The 16,358-nt window shown below is 45.7% G+C and overlaps 1 protein-coding gene across 2 annotated transcripts in view; it reads right to left on the bottom strand.

The window, feature by feature from the left end:
- Nucleotides 1-310: 310 nt before the first annotated feature.
- MED21 (mediator complex subunit 21) overlaps nt 311-16,358 on the bottom strand; it is a 119,175-nt gene continuing 103,127 nt past the window's right edge. For both annotated transcript variants that reach the window (XM_029600173.1, XM_029600174.1), the window contains exon 4: nt 311-888. In XM_029600173.1, the coding sequence (XP_029456033.1) occupies nt 709-888 (180 nt within the window). In that variant the 3' untranslated portion in view covers nt 311-708. The remainder of the gene's footprint in view (nt 889-16,358) is intronic.

Raw genomic sequence — 16,358 nt, 5'->3', positions numbered from 1 at the left:
GCTGAGTAGTGGCTGGGAATGCTACCTCTAGCACTGATCCCATCCCCCTGCTGGTCTTTGAAACAGTTGCCAGAAGAGTCTTTTGTATAGTAACAGTACCACAGGGTCATAAGACCAGCCCAAAGCAAGACAAACATTGACAAGAGTCCCACAAGGCTTTTTCCACCTACAAAATTTGTTACTTAGCATGAGATTTTCATGCACCAAGTTTCTGGCTATGCAATTTTACAGCATTTTTGTACTTTTATATAATTTTAGAATGCAAACTAATTTTAGGGAGCAATGTTAAGCAGGATTGTGTAAAATGAGGATGGTTTTAGTGTAAACACTGAAATGAAGGATCAACCTTGGTCAGAGAACTGAGAAACTTAGGTACTAACTTTTTTTTTTTTTTTAATAGTTTTGAAAAGATGGTACAATTCAACAGTTCCACAGATAAAATTCTCAAACTCTATAGAAGTTTACACACAAACAATCTCAGAAGAAAATAATTCAAACCCATGACATTCAGCATGTTTCTAAATATTTTAAAGGAGAACAAAACATCTTTCCATTACATTATGTGGATGTTTCAAAGTTTTGATGCTTATCTCAAGCCTAAATACAACATTCTCCCATTACTGATTTGAAGTAAAATAAGGCTGGAGTACTGCAAACTGTACCCTTTATTTGCAGTCCATTCAAATTGGAAGAAAAAAGTACTGCCATCTATTTGGATTCTAAAGCTGGTTGGCTTGGGGTGCCACTCCTGGTCTTCAGCTGAGACTGAGCAATGTCAGCGAGTGCAGTCTGTATCTTTTCCAGCAGCATATCCCCACGATAAACAACTTCTTCCAGGCGTGATGCGGCTTCATGGTTCTCCTCTTCTAACTGGTACAAACTAGCAGCCTTACAAAATAAAGCAAACATCCAATAAGTAAATGTGCACAACAGAAATGAAAATGTAGAGATTACTTACCTGATAATCTCCTTTTCCTTAGTGTATGCAGATGGACTCAAAACAAGTGGGTATAGTGTGCTCGTGCTAGCAGCTGGAAACGGATCTGACGTCAGCACGGGTACATATACCCCTGCAGGAAGTGCAGCAATTCAGTAATCTTCCTTGCAAAAGCTTTATGGATATATGTGTAACTGACCGATCGTTTAAATGAACAGGATTACCCTGACAGATTGATAGTAGCTGGAGACTGCCAGTGTTCTCAACCGGAAGGCGTCGACACCCGGTAGGGTGGATGCCTTATAAGAAAAACATGGCTTACCGCGAGTCGGTGAATCCCCATGTATGCCGGCAGCTGGGCGGGATGCTGAGTCCATCTGCATACACTAAGGAAAAGGAGATTATCAGGTAAGTAATCTCTACCTTTCCTAGCGTGTAGCAGATGGACTCAAAACAAATGGGATGTACAAAAGCTACTCCCGAACGGGGTGGGAGGCTGCCCGAGGTCCATTCAGGATTGCCCTCGCAAATGCTGTGTCCTCCCTGGCCTGGACATCCAGATAGTAGAATCTCGAGCAGGTATGGAGGGAGGACCACGTCGCCACTTTACATATCTCTGCAGGCGACAGCATCCTAGTTTCTGCCCAAGAGGCCGCTTGCGCTCTGGTAGAGTGAGCCTTGACCCGTAGAGGCGGTGGTTTCCCTGCTTCTATGTAGGCCGCCTTGATAACTTCTTTGATCCAGCAGGCGATGGTTGCCTGTGAGGCCGCTTCCCCTTGCTTCTTCCCGCTGTGAAGGACGAACAGGTGGTCCGTCTTTCGTACTGCTTCTGACATTTCCAGGTACCTGGACAGTAGCCTGCCGATGTCGAGATGGCATAGTATTCGACCTTCTTCAGACCTTCCGTGGTAGGCAAGGATATGGTTTGGTTGAGGTGGAAGTGTGAGACTACTTTGGGTAAGAAGGAAGGAACCGTGCAAAGATGGATAGCCTCTGGAGTGATTCTAAGAAACGGATCACGGCAGGACAGTGCTTGTAGCTCTGAGATGCGGCGTGCTGAGCATACAGCCAGCAGGAACACCATCTTCAAGGTTAACAAACGGAGGGACAGGCCTCTAAGGGGTCTGAAGGCATGTCCCGCTAGAAATTCCAAAACTAGGTTGAGGTTCCACAGGGGTACTGGCCACTTCAGTGGCGGGTGAATGTGTTTGACTCCTTTCAGGAAACATGAAACGTCTGGGTGTGTGGCGATGCTGTTGCCGTCTCTTCGGGGACCGTAGCAGGATAGCGCTGCCACTTGAACCTTTATGGAATTGAGGGACAGACCCTTCTGAAGTCCATCTTGCAGGAAATCCAAAATAGGGATCTTAGTGGCATGTGGATTGGTGCCTTAAGTTTCGCACCAGGTTTCAAATACTCTCCAGATCCTTATATATGTTAGTGATGTGGAGAACTTGCGTGCTCGGAGGAGTGTATCTATTACCAGCCTCGAGTATCCTCTTTTCTTCAGTCTAGCCCTCTCAATGGCCAGACCGCAAGAGAGAATTGAGCTGGATTCTCATGGAGGATGGGACCTTGTCGCAGCAGGTCCCTGTTAGGGGGCAGGGGTAGAGGATCCCCTGCCAGTAGTCTTCTCATGTCTGCGTACCAGGTCTTCTTGGCCAGTCCAGGGCCACTAGGAGAACTAGGCCTCTGTGCCGCTGAATCTTGTGTACAATGGCGCCCAACAGGGGCCATGGAGGAAAGGCATATAGCAGGATCCCCTGAGGCCATGGCTGTACCAGGGCATTGATCCCCTGGGATAGAGGATCCCACCTGCGGCTGAAATATCTGGGTACTTGAGCGTTTGACCTGTCCGCTAGTAGGTCCATGCCCGGAGTCCCCCACTGATCCACAATCATCTGGAAGGCCGTGGATGACAGCTGCCATTCCCCCAGGTTTAGGCTCTCTCTGCTGAGGAAGTCTGCCGTGGTGTTGTCCTTCCCGGCGATGTGGACGGCGATGTCCTGGAGATTTGCTTCCGCCCAAGCCATCAGGGGGCTACTTCTAGGGATACCTGTCGGCTTCTGGTTCCGCCCTGTCGGTTGATGTATGCCACCGTGGTGGCATTGTCTGACATCACTCTGACTGCTCTGTTTCGAAGTCTGTGGGCAAATCGCAGGCATGCTAACCTGACTGCCCGTGCCTCTAGTCTGTTGATGTTCCACCCCGACTCTTCTCTGTTCCACCGCCCTTGGGTGGTTAGCTCTTTCCAGTGTGCTCCCCAGCTGCTCAGGCTGGCATCTGTAGTGAGCAGGGTCCAGGTTGGGGAGGACATCTTTGACCCCTGGCTCGTGTGGCCGGGCTGCAGCCACCACTGTAACTGATTCCGTACTCTAGCCGGAAGAGGTAGATGCACGATGTAGTTCTGTAATCGTGGGCTCCACCGAGATAGGAGGGTGCGTTGTAACGGTCTCATATGAGCCCGTGCCCTTAGTACCACTTCCAGAATGGAGGCCATTAGGCCGAGGACCTGTGGGTAACCTGCTCAGCAGGTTCTGCAAACTATTCCGGAGTTTTGATTTCCTCTTGGAGGTCAAGCTGACCTTGTCTTCCTGGGTGTCGAATCGGACTCCCAGGTATTCCAGCGACTGCCAAGGCTGTAGGGAACTCTTGTTCAGGTTTACTACCCATCCTAGGCTTTCCAGAAGTGATATAACTGTTGGTTGCCCAGTGGCTCTCCTCTGGAGACTTTGCCCTGATCAGCCAATCATCTAGGTAGGGATGGACGAGAATTCCTTCCTTCCCGAGTGACGCCGCCACCACTACTATTACCTTGGTGAAGGTCCGCGGCGCGGTGGCTAACCCGAAGGGTAAAGCCCGGAACTGGAAGTGTTGTTTCAGGACTTTGAAGCGTAAGTAGCGCTGGTAATCCCGATGGATTGGGATATGCAAGTAGGCCTCTGACAGATCCAGGGATGTGAGATAATCCCCTGGCTGTATTGCACTTCGGACTGACCGCAGAGTTTCCATGCGAAATCTTGGGACCCTTAAGTGCCGGTTGACTGACTTGAGGTCCAGGACAGGTCTGAAGGTGCCCCCCTTCTTGGGTATGATGAAATAAATGGAGTAATACCCAGAATTTATCTCCCATGCAGGCACTGGGATTATGGCTTTTAGGGACAGGAGCCTCCACAAGGTAGCTTCCAGTGCCGCCCTCTTGAGGGGTGGACAAGGAGATTCCACAAACTTGTCTGGAGGGAGACGAAGGAAGTCCAGGTATTACCCTTCTTGGATGATGGCGAGGACCCACTGGTCCGAAGTAATCTTGACCCATCTGTGGTAGAACAGGGTTAGCCTGCCCCCTATGGCTTCTTCCCCCAGATGGGTCAGCTGAGTCTCATTGTGGGGTGCGGCCGGGACCCGAACCAGAGCCGGTTCCCCCCTCTTGTGCCTGATCCGAAAGGACTGGTTCCTGGTCTGAGAACGAGGTGCTTGGTAGCTAGTCCTGTAAGGGTTGAAGCGTTGAGAGCTTCTACCTCTGGATGGCCTAGGAAAAGGGCGCTGGTTCCTCCTTGACTTGTCTTCTGGTAGACGGGGTAATGGAGAGGCGCCCCATTTGTTAGCCAGTTTCATGGTCGCTGCCGAACAGGAGGGATCCCTTAAAGGGCATTCTTGTAAGGCACGTCTTGGAGGAGTCGGCCGACCAATGTCGTAGCCAGAGCTGTCTCCTGGCTGCCACTGAGGACGACACTCCCTTGGCTGCCGTACGGACTAGGTCGGAGGCAGCGTCAGTGAGGAACGAGAGAGCTGATTCCATTTCTTCTCCCGGGGTGTTCCTGGCTTGTGATAAACAGGAATGCATCACCATAGTGCAGCAAGTCTCAATTCGTAGGGACATGGCTGCCACCTCAAAGGCTCGTTTCAGAATGGCGTCCAGGCGCCGGTCATGTGCATCCTTGAGGGCCGCCCCTCCCTCCACTGGAATGGTGGTGCGCTTCACAATTGCGCAAACTATGGCGTCTACCTTGGGGCACGCCAGCAGCTCCTTGGTTGCCGGGTCCAGGGGGTACATGCTAGACAAGGCCTGACCCCCCTTTGAATGAGGCCTCCGGCGCATTCCACTCCAGATCGATTAGCTGCTGTGCTGCTTGTAGGAGGGGAAAATGGTGAGCCGTTTGATGCAGGCCCTCTAGCAGGGGGTTCAGTCTAGGTTCCCCTGGGGTGCCTGGGGCCGGGATAGCCAGCTCCGACAGGCATTGAGAGACCAGGTCTGGGAGATCCTCCTTAAGAAAGAAGCGTCTCATGGTTCAATATGGCTCTATCCCAGAGGGAAGTTCTCCCTCCTCAGGGAGCTCGCCTTCTTCCTCAGAGTAATCTGAGTCCCCATAAGTGGGGCTCCTGGGTGGCCATGCCTAGGTCTTGAGGGTCCAGGGGCCGGGTCATCCGGTACGTATGGGTCCGTTCGGGGATCAGACTGCATCTTGACAAAGGCGTGAATCCCCTTGAATAATTCCACCCGGGAGCACGAAGCAGGTTCTAGCCTTAGGGGCATCAGGTCTCTAGAGTTCCCTGGCTGCTCACCGCGGCCTGCTAGGTCGGGGTGTTCCCTGAGGAACTGGCAATTAATCTGGGCTGAGATCGGCCCTGGCCTGGAACTTCCAAGGCCTCCTCACATTGGGCACATAGGGAGTCTGCTTCCTCGCTCTTGTGTGGCTCTGAGATGGCATGCTGAGCAGAGGCCTAGAGCTCTTATGCCTGATTCTGGAGGTGCCGGCTCTGCGGACGCATGGGCTCTCATACGCTCCATCGTGTCTGTTATCTTTACACTCCGGTGTGCTCCCAGCCGAAGTATGCGCCTTGTAATATGCGCGAAGATGTGCGCCTATCAAATGTGCACCTATCAATGTGCGCCTAACATACGTGCCCGTTGCCTGTGCGCTTAGTCTGAATGCTAGATAGAGGTGGCGAACCAGGGCAGATGGCAACAGCGAGCAGGCAGGCAAAACGGCGACCTCCTTGGCGGGCTACCACGTAGGCAGACCCCGCTAATCCTCGCTCTTCGGAGACCAAAGTAAAGATGTATGCCTTACCTGATCTTCGGCACTTCCTGGCTGCGACCCGGGTGGTCTCCGGATGCGGGGGGGAGAGGGTGATTATCGTCACCGCCGCGCTCGAGGAAGTGCACCCGCTGCCTCTAGGCCACACCTGAACTCGTCTTGCTCGGGGGCCAAGTCACACTTATCACCTCACCCCAATGACTTTTGTTTTCACGTCTATACATCTTTGTATAAAACCATTATACATATCAATTTATTGCTTGAATCCCTTGTACATATCTTATCCCCATGTGTCTGTTTTCACCCTCCCCCGCCCCCCCCCTTTGTCATGACTACCCCTACCCCTCCCTAAGTTATTTAGTTTCTTGCTCTGTTACTGCATTAGTTTCTTGCTCTGTTACTGCATTTATGTTACATACTGTTATTTGTAAAGGCTTCTGCCTATATATCTTATGGTTGTAAGTTACTTGTAAACCGGCACGATGTGCAAATGGCTGTCTGTATATAAAATTAAATAAATAAATAAAAATAAGTCCTCACCGCGAACGGATTGGGACAGAGGCTGCCTCTATGCCGCGCCCTTCTCACTCGGGGGCTAGGTCCCTGCCGCGATTCGGCCACCGGACCGAGGCTCCTACCTCCGAGGGACCACGGAAATCACCTCGGGAAACTCAACTGGGGGAGGGACCCGAGGGTATCACCACAGGAGTGCGGGGCTCGTCTTCAGGTAGAATTCTTCTATAAATTTAGAATTTGGAAAAACTCAGCGAGCACCAAACTGCTTTGGAGACGGAAATTACTGAGCTTCTGCACTTCCTGCAGGGGTATATGTACTACGTGCTGACGTCAGATCCGTCTCCAACTGCTAGCACGAGCACACTATACCCATTTGTTCTGAGTCCATCTGCTACATGCTAGGAAAGGGAGAATTAGAGTACATAGCAGGGAATGACAGACTTAACTAGCATGTCAGAGACATGGTGGAACGAGGATAACCAATGGGATAGTGCTATATCAAGGTACAAATTATAATACAATGACAGAGGAGTATCTTTATGGTGGGGTGGTGCTTTAATATGCAGGATGGGATAGAGTCTGCCAGGATGAAGCTCCTGCATCAGACTAAATGAACAATTGAATCTTTATGAGTAGAAATCCCTTGCGTATTGGGGAAGAGTATAGTGATAAGAGTATATTACCGTCCACCTGGTCAAGATGGTGTGAGACGGACAGTGAAATGCTAAGAGAAATTAGGGAAGCTAACCAAATTGGTAGTGCAGTAATAATGGGAGATTTCAGTTACCCCAATATTAACTGAGCAAATGTAACATCAGGACATGCTAGAGAGAAAGTTCCTGGATGGAATAAATGGCAGGTGTATGGAGCAAGTGGTTCAGGAACTGACGAGAAAGGGAGCAATTTTAGATCTAATTCTCAATGTAGTGTAGGATTTGGTGAGAGGTAACAGTGGTATGGGAGTCGCTTGGTAATAGCAATTATATGAACAAGTTTGATTTAATGACTAGAAGGGGTACAATAAGTAAATCCACAGCTGTAGCACTAAGCTTTCAAAGGGAAACTGATTAAGTTTTTCTCATTTTAAGTTTGAAAGATGCAGCTACAAAGGTAAAAAGTGTGCAACGATAAAAAAAAATTCCATCCTAGAACAGTCCATATGTATTCCTTGCATTAAGAGGTGAGAGGAAGGTCAAACAATTGCTAGCATGGCTAAAAAGTGAGGTAAAAGGCATTTTAGCCAAAAGATCTTCATTCAAAAATTGGAAGAAGGATCCATCAGAAGAAAAAATATGATTAAGCATAAGCAAGTTAAATGTAAGACATTGATAAGACAGGCTAAGAGAACTTGAAAAGAAGTTGACCGCAGAGGCAAAAAACTCACAATAAAAACTTTTAAAAATATCTCCGAAACAAAGCCTACAAGGAAGTCAGTTGAACTGTTAGCTTTAAGTGCTCCTTTAACCCCTTGATCATCTAAGTCCATCACAGAAAGATTAAATAATGTCTTTGCTTCAATGTTTACTGCAGAGGATGTTAGGGAGATACATGTTCTGGAGATGGTTTTCAAGGGTGATGATTCAGATGAACTGAACCAAATCATGGTGAACCTGCAAGATGTAGTAGGCCAGATTGACAAACTGAAGAGTAGTAAGTCACCTGAACCGGATGGTGTACACCCCAAGGTTCTGAACGAACTAAATAATGAAATTTCAGACCTATTTCAAATAATTTGTAACCTATCATGAAAAACATCTGCTGTACCTGAAGATTGGAAGATGGCCAATATAACCAATATTTGAAAGGGGCTCCAGGGATGATCCAGGAAACTATAGCCTGGTGAGCCTGACTTCAGTGTCAGGAAAAATCGTGGAAACTGTTAAGGAATAAAAATCACAAAACATTTAGACAGTTTAATGGGACACAGCCAGCATGGATTAACCCAATGGAAGTCCTGCCTCACAAATCTACTTTTTTTTTGAAGAAGTGAATGAACATGTGGACAAAGGTGAACCAGTAGATGTGATGTATTTGGATTTTCAGAAGGCATTCGACAAAGTCCCGCATGAGAGACTTCTAAGAAAACTAAAAAAGTCATGGGATAAGAGGTGATGTCCTTTGTGGATAAGGTGGTGAAAAGACAGGAAACAGTAGGATTAAATTGTCTGTTTTCACAGTGGAGAAAGGTAACACACTGAAGTGCCTCAGGGATCTGTACTTGGACCGGTGCTTTTTAATATATTTATAAATGATCTGGAAAGGGATTTGACGAGTGAGGTGATCAAATTTGCTGATGACAAAATTACACAGAGTAGTTAAATCTCAAGCAGATTGTGATAAATTGCAGAAGGACCTTGCAAGACTGGAAGATAATTTCATCTACATTTGAAAGCCCAAGTGTGAACAAGTGCAAAGTGATTAATATAAGGAAAAATACCCCTTGCTGTAGTTATACAATGTTAGGTTCTATCTTAGGAGTTACCATCCAGGAAAGAAATCTAGGCATCAGTGGATAATACACTGAAATAGTTGGCTCAGTGTGCTGTGGCGATTGAAAAAGCGAACAAAATTTTAGGAATTAAGAAGGGAAAGGCAAATAAAGTGGATATCATAATGCCTCTAACACTCCATAGTGAAACTGCATCTTGAATACTGTTTGCAATTCTGGTCCCACATCTCAAAAAAAGATAGTTGCACTGAAGAAAGTATAGAGAAGGGCGACCAAAATAAGGGGTATGGAAAAACTGCCCTATGAAGGAAGGAGGGAAGTTAGGCTGTTCAGTTTGGAGAAGAATAGACAGAAGTCTAGAAAGTCATGAAAGGACTTGAAAGTGAGTAAATCAGTTATTTACACACTCAGATAATAGGACTAGGGGCACTCCATGAAGTTAGCAAGTAGATCATTTAAAACAAGTCGAATAATTTTTTCACTTAGCATACATTAAGCTCTGGAATTCATAGTTACAGCAGTTTGTAACTGGGTTTAAACAAGGTTTGGAAACCTAGAGGAAAAATCTGTAACCTGTTATTAATTAATAAGCAATAGCAGCTTGAGATTTATTTAATGTATGGGTACTTGCGATTTGGATTGGCCACTATTGGAAACAAGATACTGGGCTTGATGGACCCTTTGTCTGATCCTGTATGGCAATTCTTATGTTCTTAGGAGGAAAAAGATAGAGATCACTCTACAAATACTGCAGCAGCCATCTTGGATCCCCACCTTGGAGGTATTTAACTGTTTTTTATATCTTCTCTCACCGTTCCTCTAGGGTATACATGTTCAGATCTTTAAGGCTGTTCTAAAATATATTGGGACAGACTACTAAATCATTTTAGTAGCCACCCTCTGAACCAGTTTATATATCTTTTGGAAGGTGCAGACTCCAGAACTGTACACAGTATTCCAAATAAAATTTCATCAGGGACCTATTCAGAAACAATATCACCTCTTTTCTGCTGACCTTTCCTCTCCCTATGCATCCAAGAATGTTTCTGTCTTTTGCTGTCACTATATCCACTTTTTTGGGGCACCTTAAGATCAGATACAATCACTCCCCATCTCTCACTCTTTCATGCTTAGAAGAATTTCACCTCCTATACTATACCTCTGCCTTGGGTTTTTGCATCCTAAATGCACGACTGCATTTTTTAGCATTAAATATTAGCTGCCAGACACCATACTAGTCCCTTAAGCTGCCGTAGATCCCACCTCATGTGTTCTGCACTTTCCTGGCTGTCTAACCCATTGCAGATTTTTGTATCTACAGACAAAACCTTGCCAGACAATCCTTCCATGTAGTCACTCCAGTGTTGAAAAGAGCTTGTCCCAATGACAGATCTTCTCTGTGGCAACCCACTAGTAGTGTGCCTCTCCTCAGAGTGAACTCCATTTATTCCTACCTTGTGTCACCTTCTACTCAACCAGTTTCTAAAGTTGATCACTTTAGAGCCCATATCAAGGGCGCTCAATTTATTTTTAAGTCACCTATTCAGAACCATATCAAAGGCATTACTGAAATCCAAGTACACTACATCTAACACTCTCCTCTGATCCAACTCTAGTCACCCAAAGATTGATCACGTGTCAGTCAAGACCTACCCTCTGGTAAAATCATGCTGCCTCAGATCTTGGCATTCACTGGATTCCAGAAGCGGCACTGTGTTTTAGCAGCAATTCCATTAGTTTGCTCAGAGGTCAGACTAACCAGCTTGTAGCTCCCAACACCTCCTTAGTTCCACTTTTGTGAATAGGAACTATGTCCCTCTGTCTTCAATCCTCAGGAACTACTCCTGACTAAAGTTCAGCCAGCGGAGCTGTCAGAACTTTTACAAGGTCCCTCAATACCCTCAGATGTATCCCATCCATCCCCATCAGTTTATCTGCTTTAAATTTAGTTGGCTCCTCATGAACAGGTTTTTCAGAAAACTGAAGTTTCTCACTTCTAGTCTTGTTTGTTTTTTTGAACTAGTACAACTTATACAAGCAGATCAATAATCCCCCCCAGTTCCCCAACCACCATATCTCACAACATGGTAGAGTACAATAGGATAAATTCAGAAAGTCTGATTAATACCAGAGCATTGAAAGAAAAGCAAAATGATGTAAGAACAAATCAGATTACATGGCCATCTTCTCAACTTCTATAATGTATATCCATATAAGTAAAAGTTACTAATCCATATCCACAAGAGCAGATGCCTACAATGCACAAAGTATAAGTAAGGAGAGTCAGATAAGCAGCAGCATTTATGTCTGTTGTGTAATATAATCTGAAAAAGGTTGCCAGGTTTTCATAAAGGAAGACATTTGGTTATATTTAGTGGCTGTTAGGGATGCTAAATTATAATAGTATAATCTATAACTTCCCTAAGTTTGGGCAACTGATTCGATTTCCATCTAAGTGCCAGACTGCGGGCAGCTACTGGTATGAAGAGTTGGGTACAAAATTAGTTGATTCTTGCTGACAGTGTCTGGAAATACATGTAACAGTGCAATTTCAGCAGAAGGTGCTACAGCCACATCCAATAGGTCACTTAGCCAAGCAAATATTGCACCCCAAAAGGGTTTAAGCTGAGGGCATTCCCACCAGATATGCAAATAAGTGCCATGGGCCCCACATTCATGCCAACAGGTAGCTGGTATATATGTGGAATTTATCTGGGGTGAGATACCACCTATAAATCATTTTGTAGGAGTTCTCTTGCAGGCAGGTGGATATAAAACACCTTCTAGCTGTGCATATGATCCCTCCCCATGTCTGTTTCCCATTCAGCAATAAACTTACAGGACTCAGACTCAAGTGTAAAAGAGATAGATTTTAGATATAGACCCTTTAAGCGAGTTGCTGTTTAAAAAAAAATATGACTAGCAGTGACCAGCCCAGTTGGAGGGAGTTGGATCTCTGTACATAGCATACAAAATGGAGTAACCTGCGCATAGGCCAAAAAATCATGATCTAAGTGGAATAAATCAGACATCCGTTCCAGTAAGAGAAGATCGCCCTGAAGCATCAGATGTCCTATAGTTGTGATCCCCTTTTCCCACCAGGATTTTAAGCATTGAGTTTGAATACCAATGGGTAGGTGGCACAATGTGTAAGAGGAAGTATTTATAATTCCCAACCAGCCGGTCTGCTGTGCACCCAAATGCATAAAGTAACAGGGCACCAGGTATTACGAGGTTGCCATGGAGAGTTTGTTAAATTTGTACCCATTGTTTGGGAGCCATGCAACGATTAATATCTAGCATGGCTCTCAATTGGGACACAGTGTAGTAGCATATGATGTTGGGTACCCCCCAAGGCCCCCCTGTAATTCAGGTAAGTATAGCACATGTCTTGCAAGCCTAGAGGGATGCCTCCTCCAAATAAAATCAAAAATCTTTCTGCCAGCTATGTATACCGGTATAGATGAGAAAAAGTAGAGGAACTTTGGCAAAAAAATTCATTTTGGTAATTGTGATCCTGCCCAGCCAGGAGTAAGTGCCTCTATTCTATCTACTCAAATCTGTTGTAAGTTTGTCAACCAGTGGATAATTAAGATACAGGTCTGTCAGCCTTGCGGATACCAAGATATTTAATGTGTGATTTGGCCCATTTAAATGGATATTGTCCCCCAATTGCCTGAACTTCTGTTGGACTCAGATTAATATTGAGGAATTCTGACTTTAAAGATTAACCTTGAGGCCCACCACCACGCTAAACCTGTTTAATTCCTGCATCACTCCTGTTAAGGAGTTTACTGGATCTGTAATAATTAGCAGGGTATCGTCAGCGAATAACAAAAGTTTGTAATTAATATCTCCTAAGGTGACACCCTTAATATCTGGTGATGCTTGGATCCTGGTTGTGAAAGGCTCCAGATAAAGGGCAAAGAGCAGCGGGGATAGGGGGCACCCCTACCTGGTGCCTCTGCCTATATCAAAAGCGTGTCCACAACCATTATTAACTTTAACCCTGGCTTTAGGCTTATCATATAGCTTCTGTACCCATTGGAGAAAGTAGGGCCCAAACGCCAGTTTTTGCAACATAACAGGAACGGCCAGTGGACTAAATCAAACACTTTTTCAGCGTCAATAGATAGAAGCACCACCGGGTCCTGTTTCCTGCAAACCCGCCACATTAGATCTATGACTTTGCAAATATCTGCTGCCATACACTGTGGGACAAAGCCTATTTGGTCGGAGTGCACCAGGCAAGGAAGGAATTTGAGCCTAAGGGCCAGTATCCTAGCTAGAATCTTAAGATCCACATTGATGAGGGATATAGACCTGTATGAGCCACATTATGTAGGGTCCCTCCCTGGATTTGCCAGCACAGTGATGCCCACTACATTTGCTTGGGTACCAATACTCCTGTCCTCTCAAAGGCTGTTGAAGAATTGGGCTAATTGTTCTACTACCGTGTGCAAACACTTATAAATAGGCGCCCAAAAGGCCTGGGGATTTACCCATCTTGAGGGATTTGATTAGACACTTATCTTGCTGGCAGTAATGGGGGCGTCTAAAGATTGTTGTTGCTCGGGAGATACACCTGGCATATCAATATCCTGCAAATAGTCCACAATGTCCGGCTGCTGGATAACCTCTTTGGACCTGTAAATTGTCCGAAAAAGCTGGAAAAAACCTTCACGAATCTCCGAGGAAGCTGTCAGTATTCTGCCAGTAGAGTCCTTAATTTTAGAGAGAGATATTGTTCTGGGATATTCTGGCCCGTAACTGCCGTGCCAATAGGTGCCCCGCCTTGTCTCCACCCTCAATACATCTGCCTGGTTACATCTAGCACATGGAGTAATTGTCTAACTGATAAAGTTCTGATTTCAGGGCTAACAGCTTCTGATAGCATTGTTTTGATTGAGTCCTATGCTCTTTAGACAGGCAGTCTACTCTAGCCAATAAATCCGTTCTGGCCTGGTGCCGAAGGCGCTTGCATGCTGTCACTCTGGATATGAGAAGCTCTCTTGAAACTGCCTTCGAACATTCCCATAGCATGCTGGAAATGATAGAGGGGCTTCTATTTAATGTAACGTATTCATGTAATTGTGTTTCCAGCTCCTTAACACAGTGTATATCTTGCATTAAAGATTTATTCAATTTCCAGAAGTGGTCCCCCAAGGCCCCGTCACCCATATTAATGTCTAAGCTAATGGAAGCATGGCCAGACCAGGTGATAGGCAATCAAGTACACAGAGTGGATGTTGATGCTAACATTTTATCTACTAAAAAGTAAGCTATGTGCGAGTAACTATCATGGGGAGTTGAATAAAAAGTGTAAGAGCGGGACTTAAGGAAGAAGTTCCTCCAAATATTAACTAAGCTCCCGTCATCCATAATATCTTTCAATTGTGTTCTGATTTTATGAGTGGTGTAGAGATGTGTTTTAGAGTTATCCAATTCCTAGCACAGGGTGACAAAGTCTCCTCTGCTAATAATTGAACCCTCTGCATGAGTTAACAAAAACACCCTGTACCTCCTTCAGAAAGGTGCCTTGTTCCCAGTTGGGAGCATAAAGTGACACCAGTGTGAATGCCTATCCAGATTTTCAATAAAAACCTCCCGGTTGGGTCCGCTATGAGATATTAATTCAAATACCAATTGAGCTGAGAGCAAAATCCCCGTAACCGTGTACTTGTTCTTTGTCCCGCTGGCAGCTAAATAAACATGGGGGTATTCCCTAAAGGCTAGAAGGTGTTCATGCCTCCACTTTAAATCGATTTCTTGTATATAGGCTGTCCGCGTTTTAATGCAATAGCTCTCGAGGAGGAAACACTTCCTATAGGTGTTAAGACCATTAACATTGAGAGGGATTATTTTAACCATGATGTCCACAAAAGTAGGAGTGGCCCACTATGGATACTGCTGAGTCACCCTCTACCTAGGAAAAAACATTTAAACTAGGAGACTAACTCAATCGTGAATAGGAAATCAAGTGTACCTTGAAATATCCAGTAATCTGTAATAAACAAAAAAAAAAAAATGACTCCATTCCCCAAAACCCTTCACTTAAAGATTCAATAACCACTCGTGAATCGTGGTCCTGGGGGTGCATTATGTGCAATGCGATGGGCCCTCATCTGGCTGCTCCCTCCCTCCTCCATAATAGCAAAATTAAAACAGACAAGTGGCATTAATCTTCATGCTTCGCCACAGCCCAAACAAAAAGGAATAACTGCCATGTAGTTTGGGAATCGAATATGAGCAGTTTCATATGGCCACCAGAAAATGTGAGTTTACTCCACCTCAGGATATAATTTGTTTTATATATACTCCAATGTGGGTCCAGCTAAAGCAGTTAGTTACCCCCCAGTTATATACACACAGAAAGGGATAAGAGCAGAGAGAAGTGTGCACACATTCACACACACTTCCATCTCCCTATACACATTTAGGATGAGTGCCAACACCTGTTACTACCCCCACCCCATTCACTGACTGCTCCAAGATGAGGGTCTCCCTTTGGAGTTTTACTACATGTAGCCCCCTTGGAGTCTGGTTCTGAAATGGTGGGAGGGGGGGGGGGGGAACAGATATCAGAATGTTTCTAGGAAGCTGGCAACCCTGCTATACTCCTGGGTATCCTCTTACCTGCCTCCCATCCTCCCCCAGTATCTACCCCTCTGGGGAAGTGGAAGATGGGTGAATGGTGGGAGTTTGTATTGGGGCAAGGGGGAGGCAAGTGTGTCGTACACAGTCTTGCTCCCTACTTCTGTCCTTTCCTTCCTGACCATCTCACACCTCTATTCTGTTCCCTTTCATTTCCCAACTCTTGCCAAATCACCTTGGATGCACACCAGCAATGTATTCAGCTGTGGATACCCACCCCAGAGACCTTATGCTTTGATTTTACTTGCCATGCCTTGATAGAGTGGCCTTGCACAGAAACTGTGCCGAAAGTCAGGATGCACAGTGCTAATTTCACGTAAGGTTTCTGAACAGGCACTACAGTTAAAGTTTGCACTGCCAAAATGCATAGCATCCAGCTGTAGGTGCATTGGCCAGAAATCTTACCCTTTCATTCACTTGGCATGCCTTGCATGTTACTCCAGCATTGTGCAAGTCATTGAAGCAGAGAACGATAATGGAGTTGCATCAAAAGTAACAGGTTTCTGGAGGAAGTGACATCACTGGAGTGACTGGTTGCATGAGACATGAGCTCCCCATGCAGCCTTACAAATATATACATTTATTCGGGATCGCCTCATATACTACTGCTGAAAAATAAGGCCAGAGACGTCGAGGCAACAAGGTACTATGGCTGCAAAGTAGAAGTCCGTGGATTTCCAAAGTTTCTCATACCGCAAGGCTGGAGAGAGGGAGCCGGACATGGAAGTGCAGGTCACGGAGGCCTCACAGCCTGAGGGAGGCA

Source organism: Rhinatrema bivittatum, chromosome 4 (assembly GCF_901001135.1).
Source record: "Rhinatrema bivittatum chromosome 4, aRhiBiv1.1, whole genome shotgun sequence".
Lineage (NCBI taxonomy): Eukaryota > Metazoa > Chordata > Amphibia > Gymnophiona > Rhinatrematidae > Rhinatrema > Rhinatrema bivittatum.
Note: the sequence above shows the minus strand (reverse complement) of the source record. Positions and strands in the feature narration are given on the sequence as shown.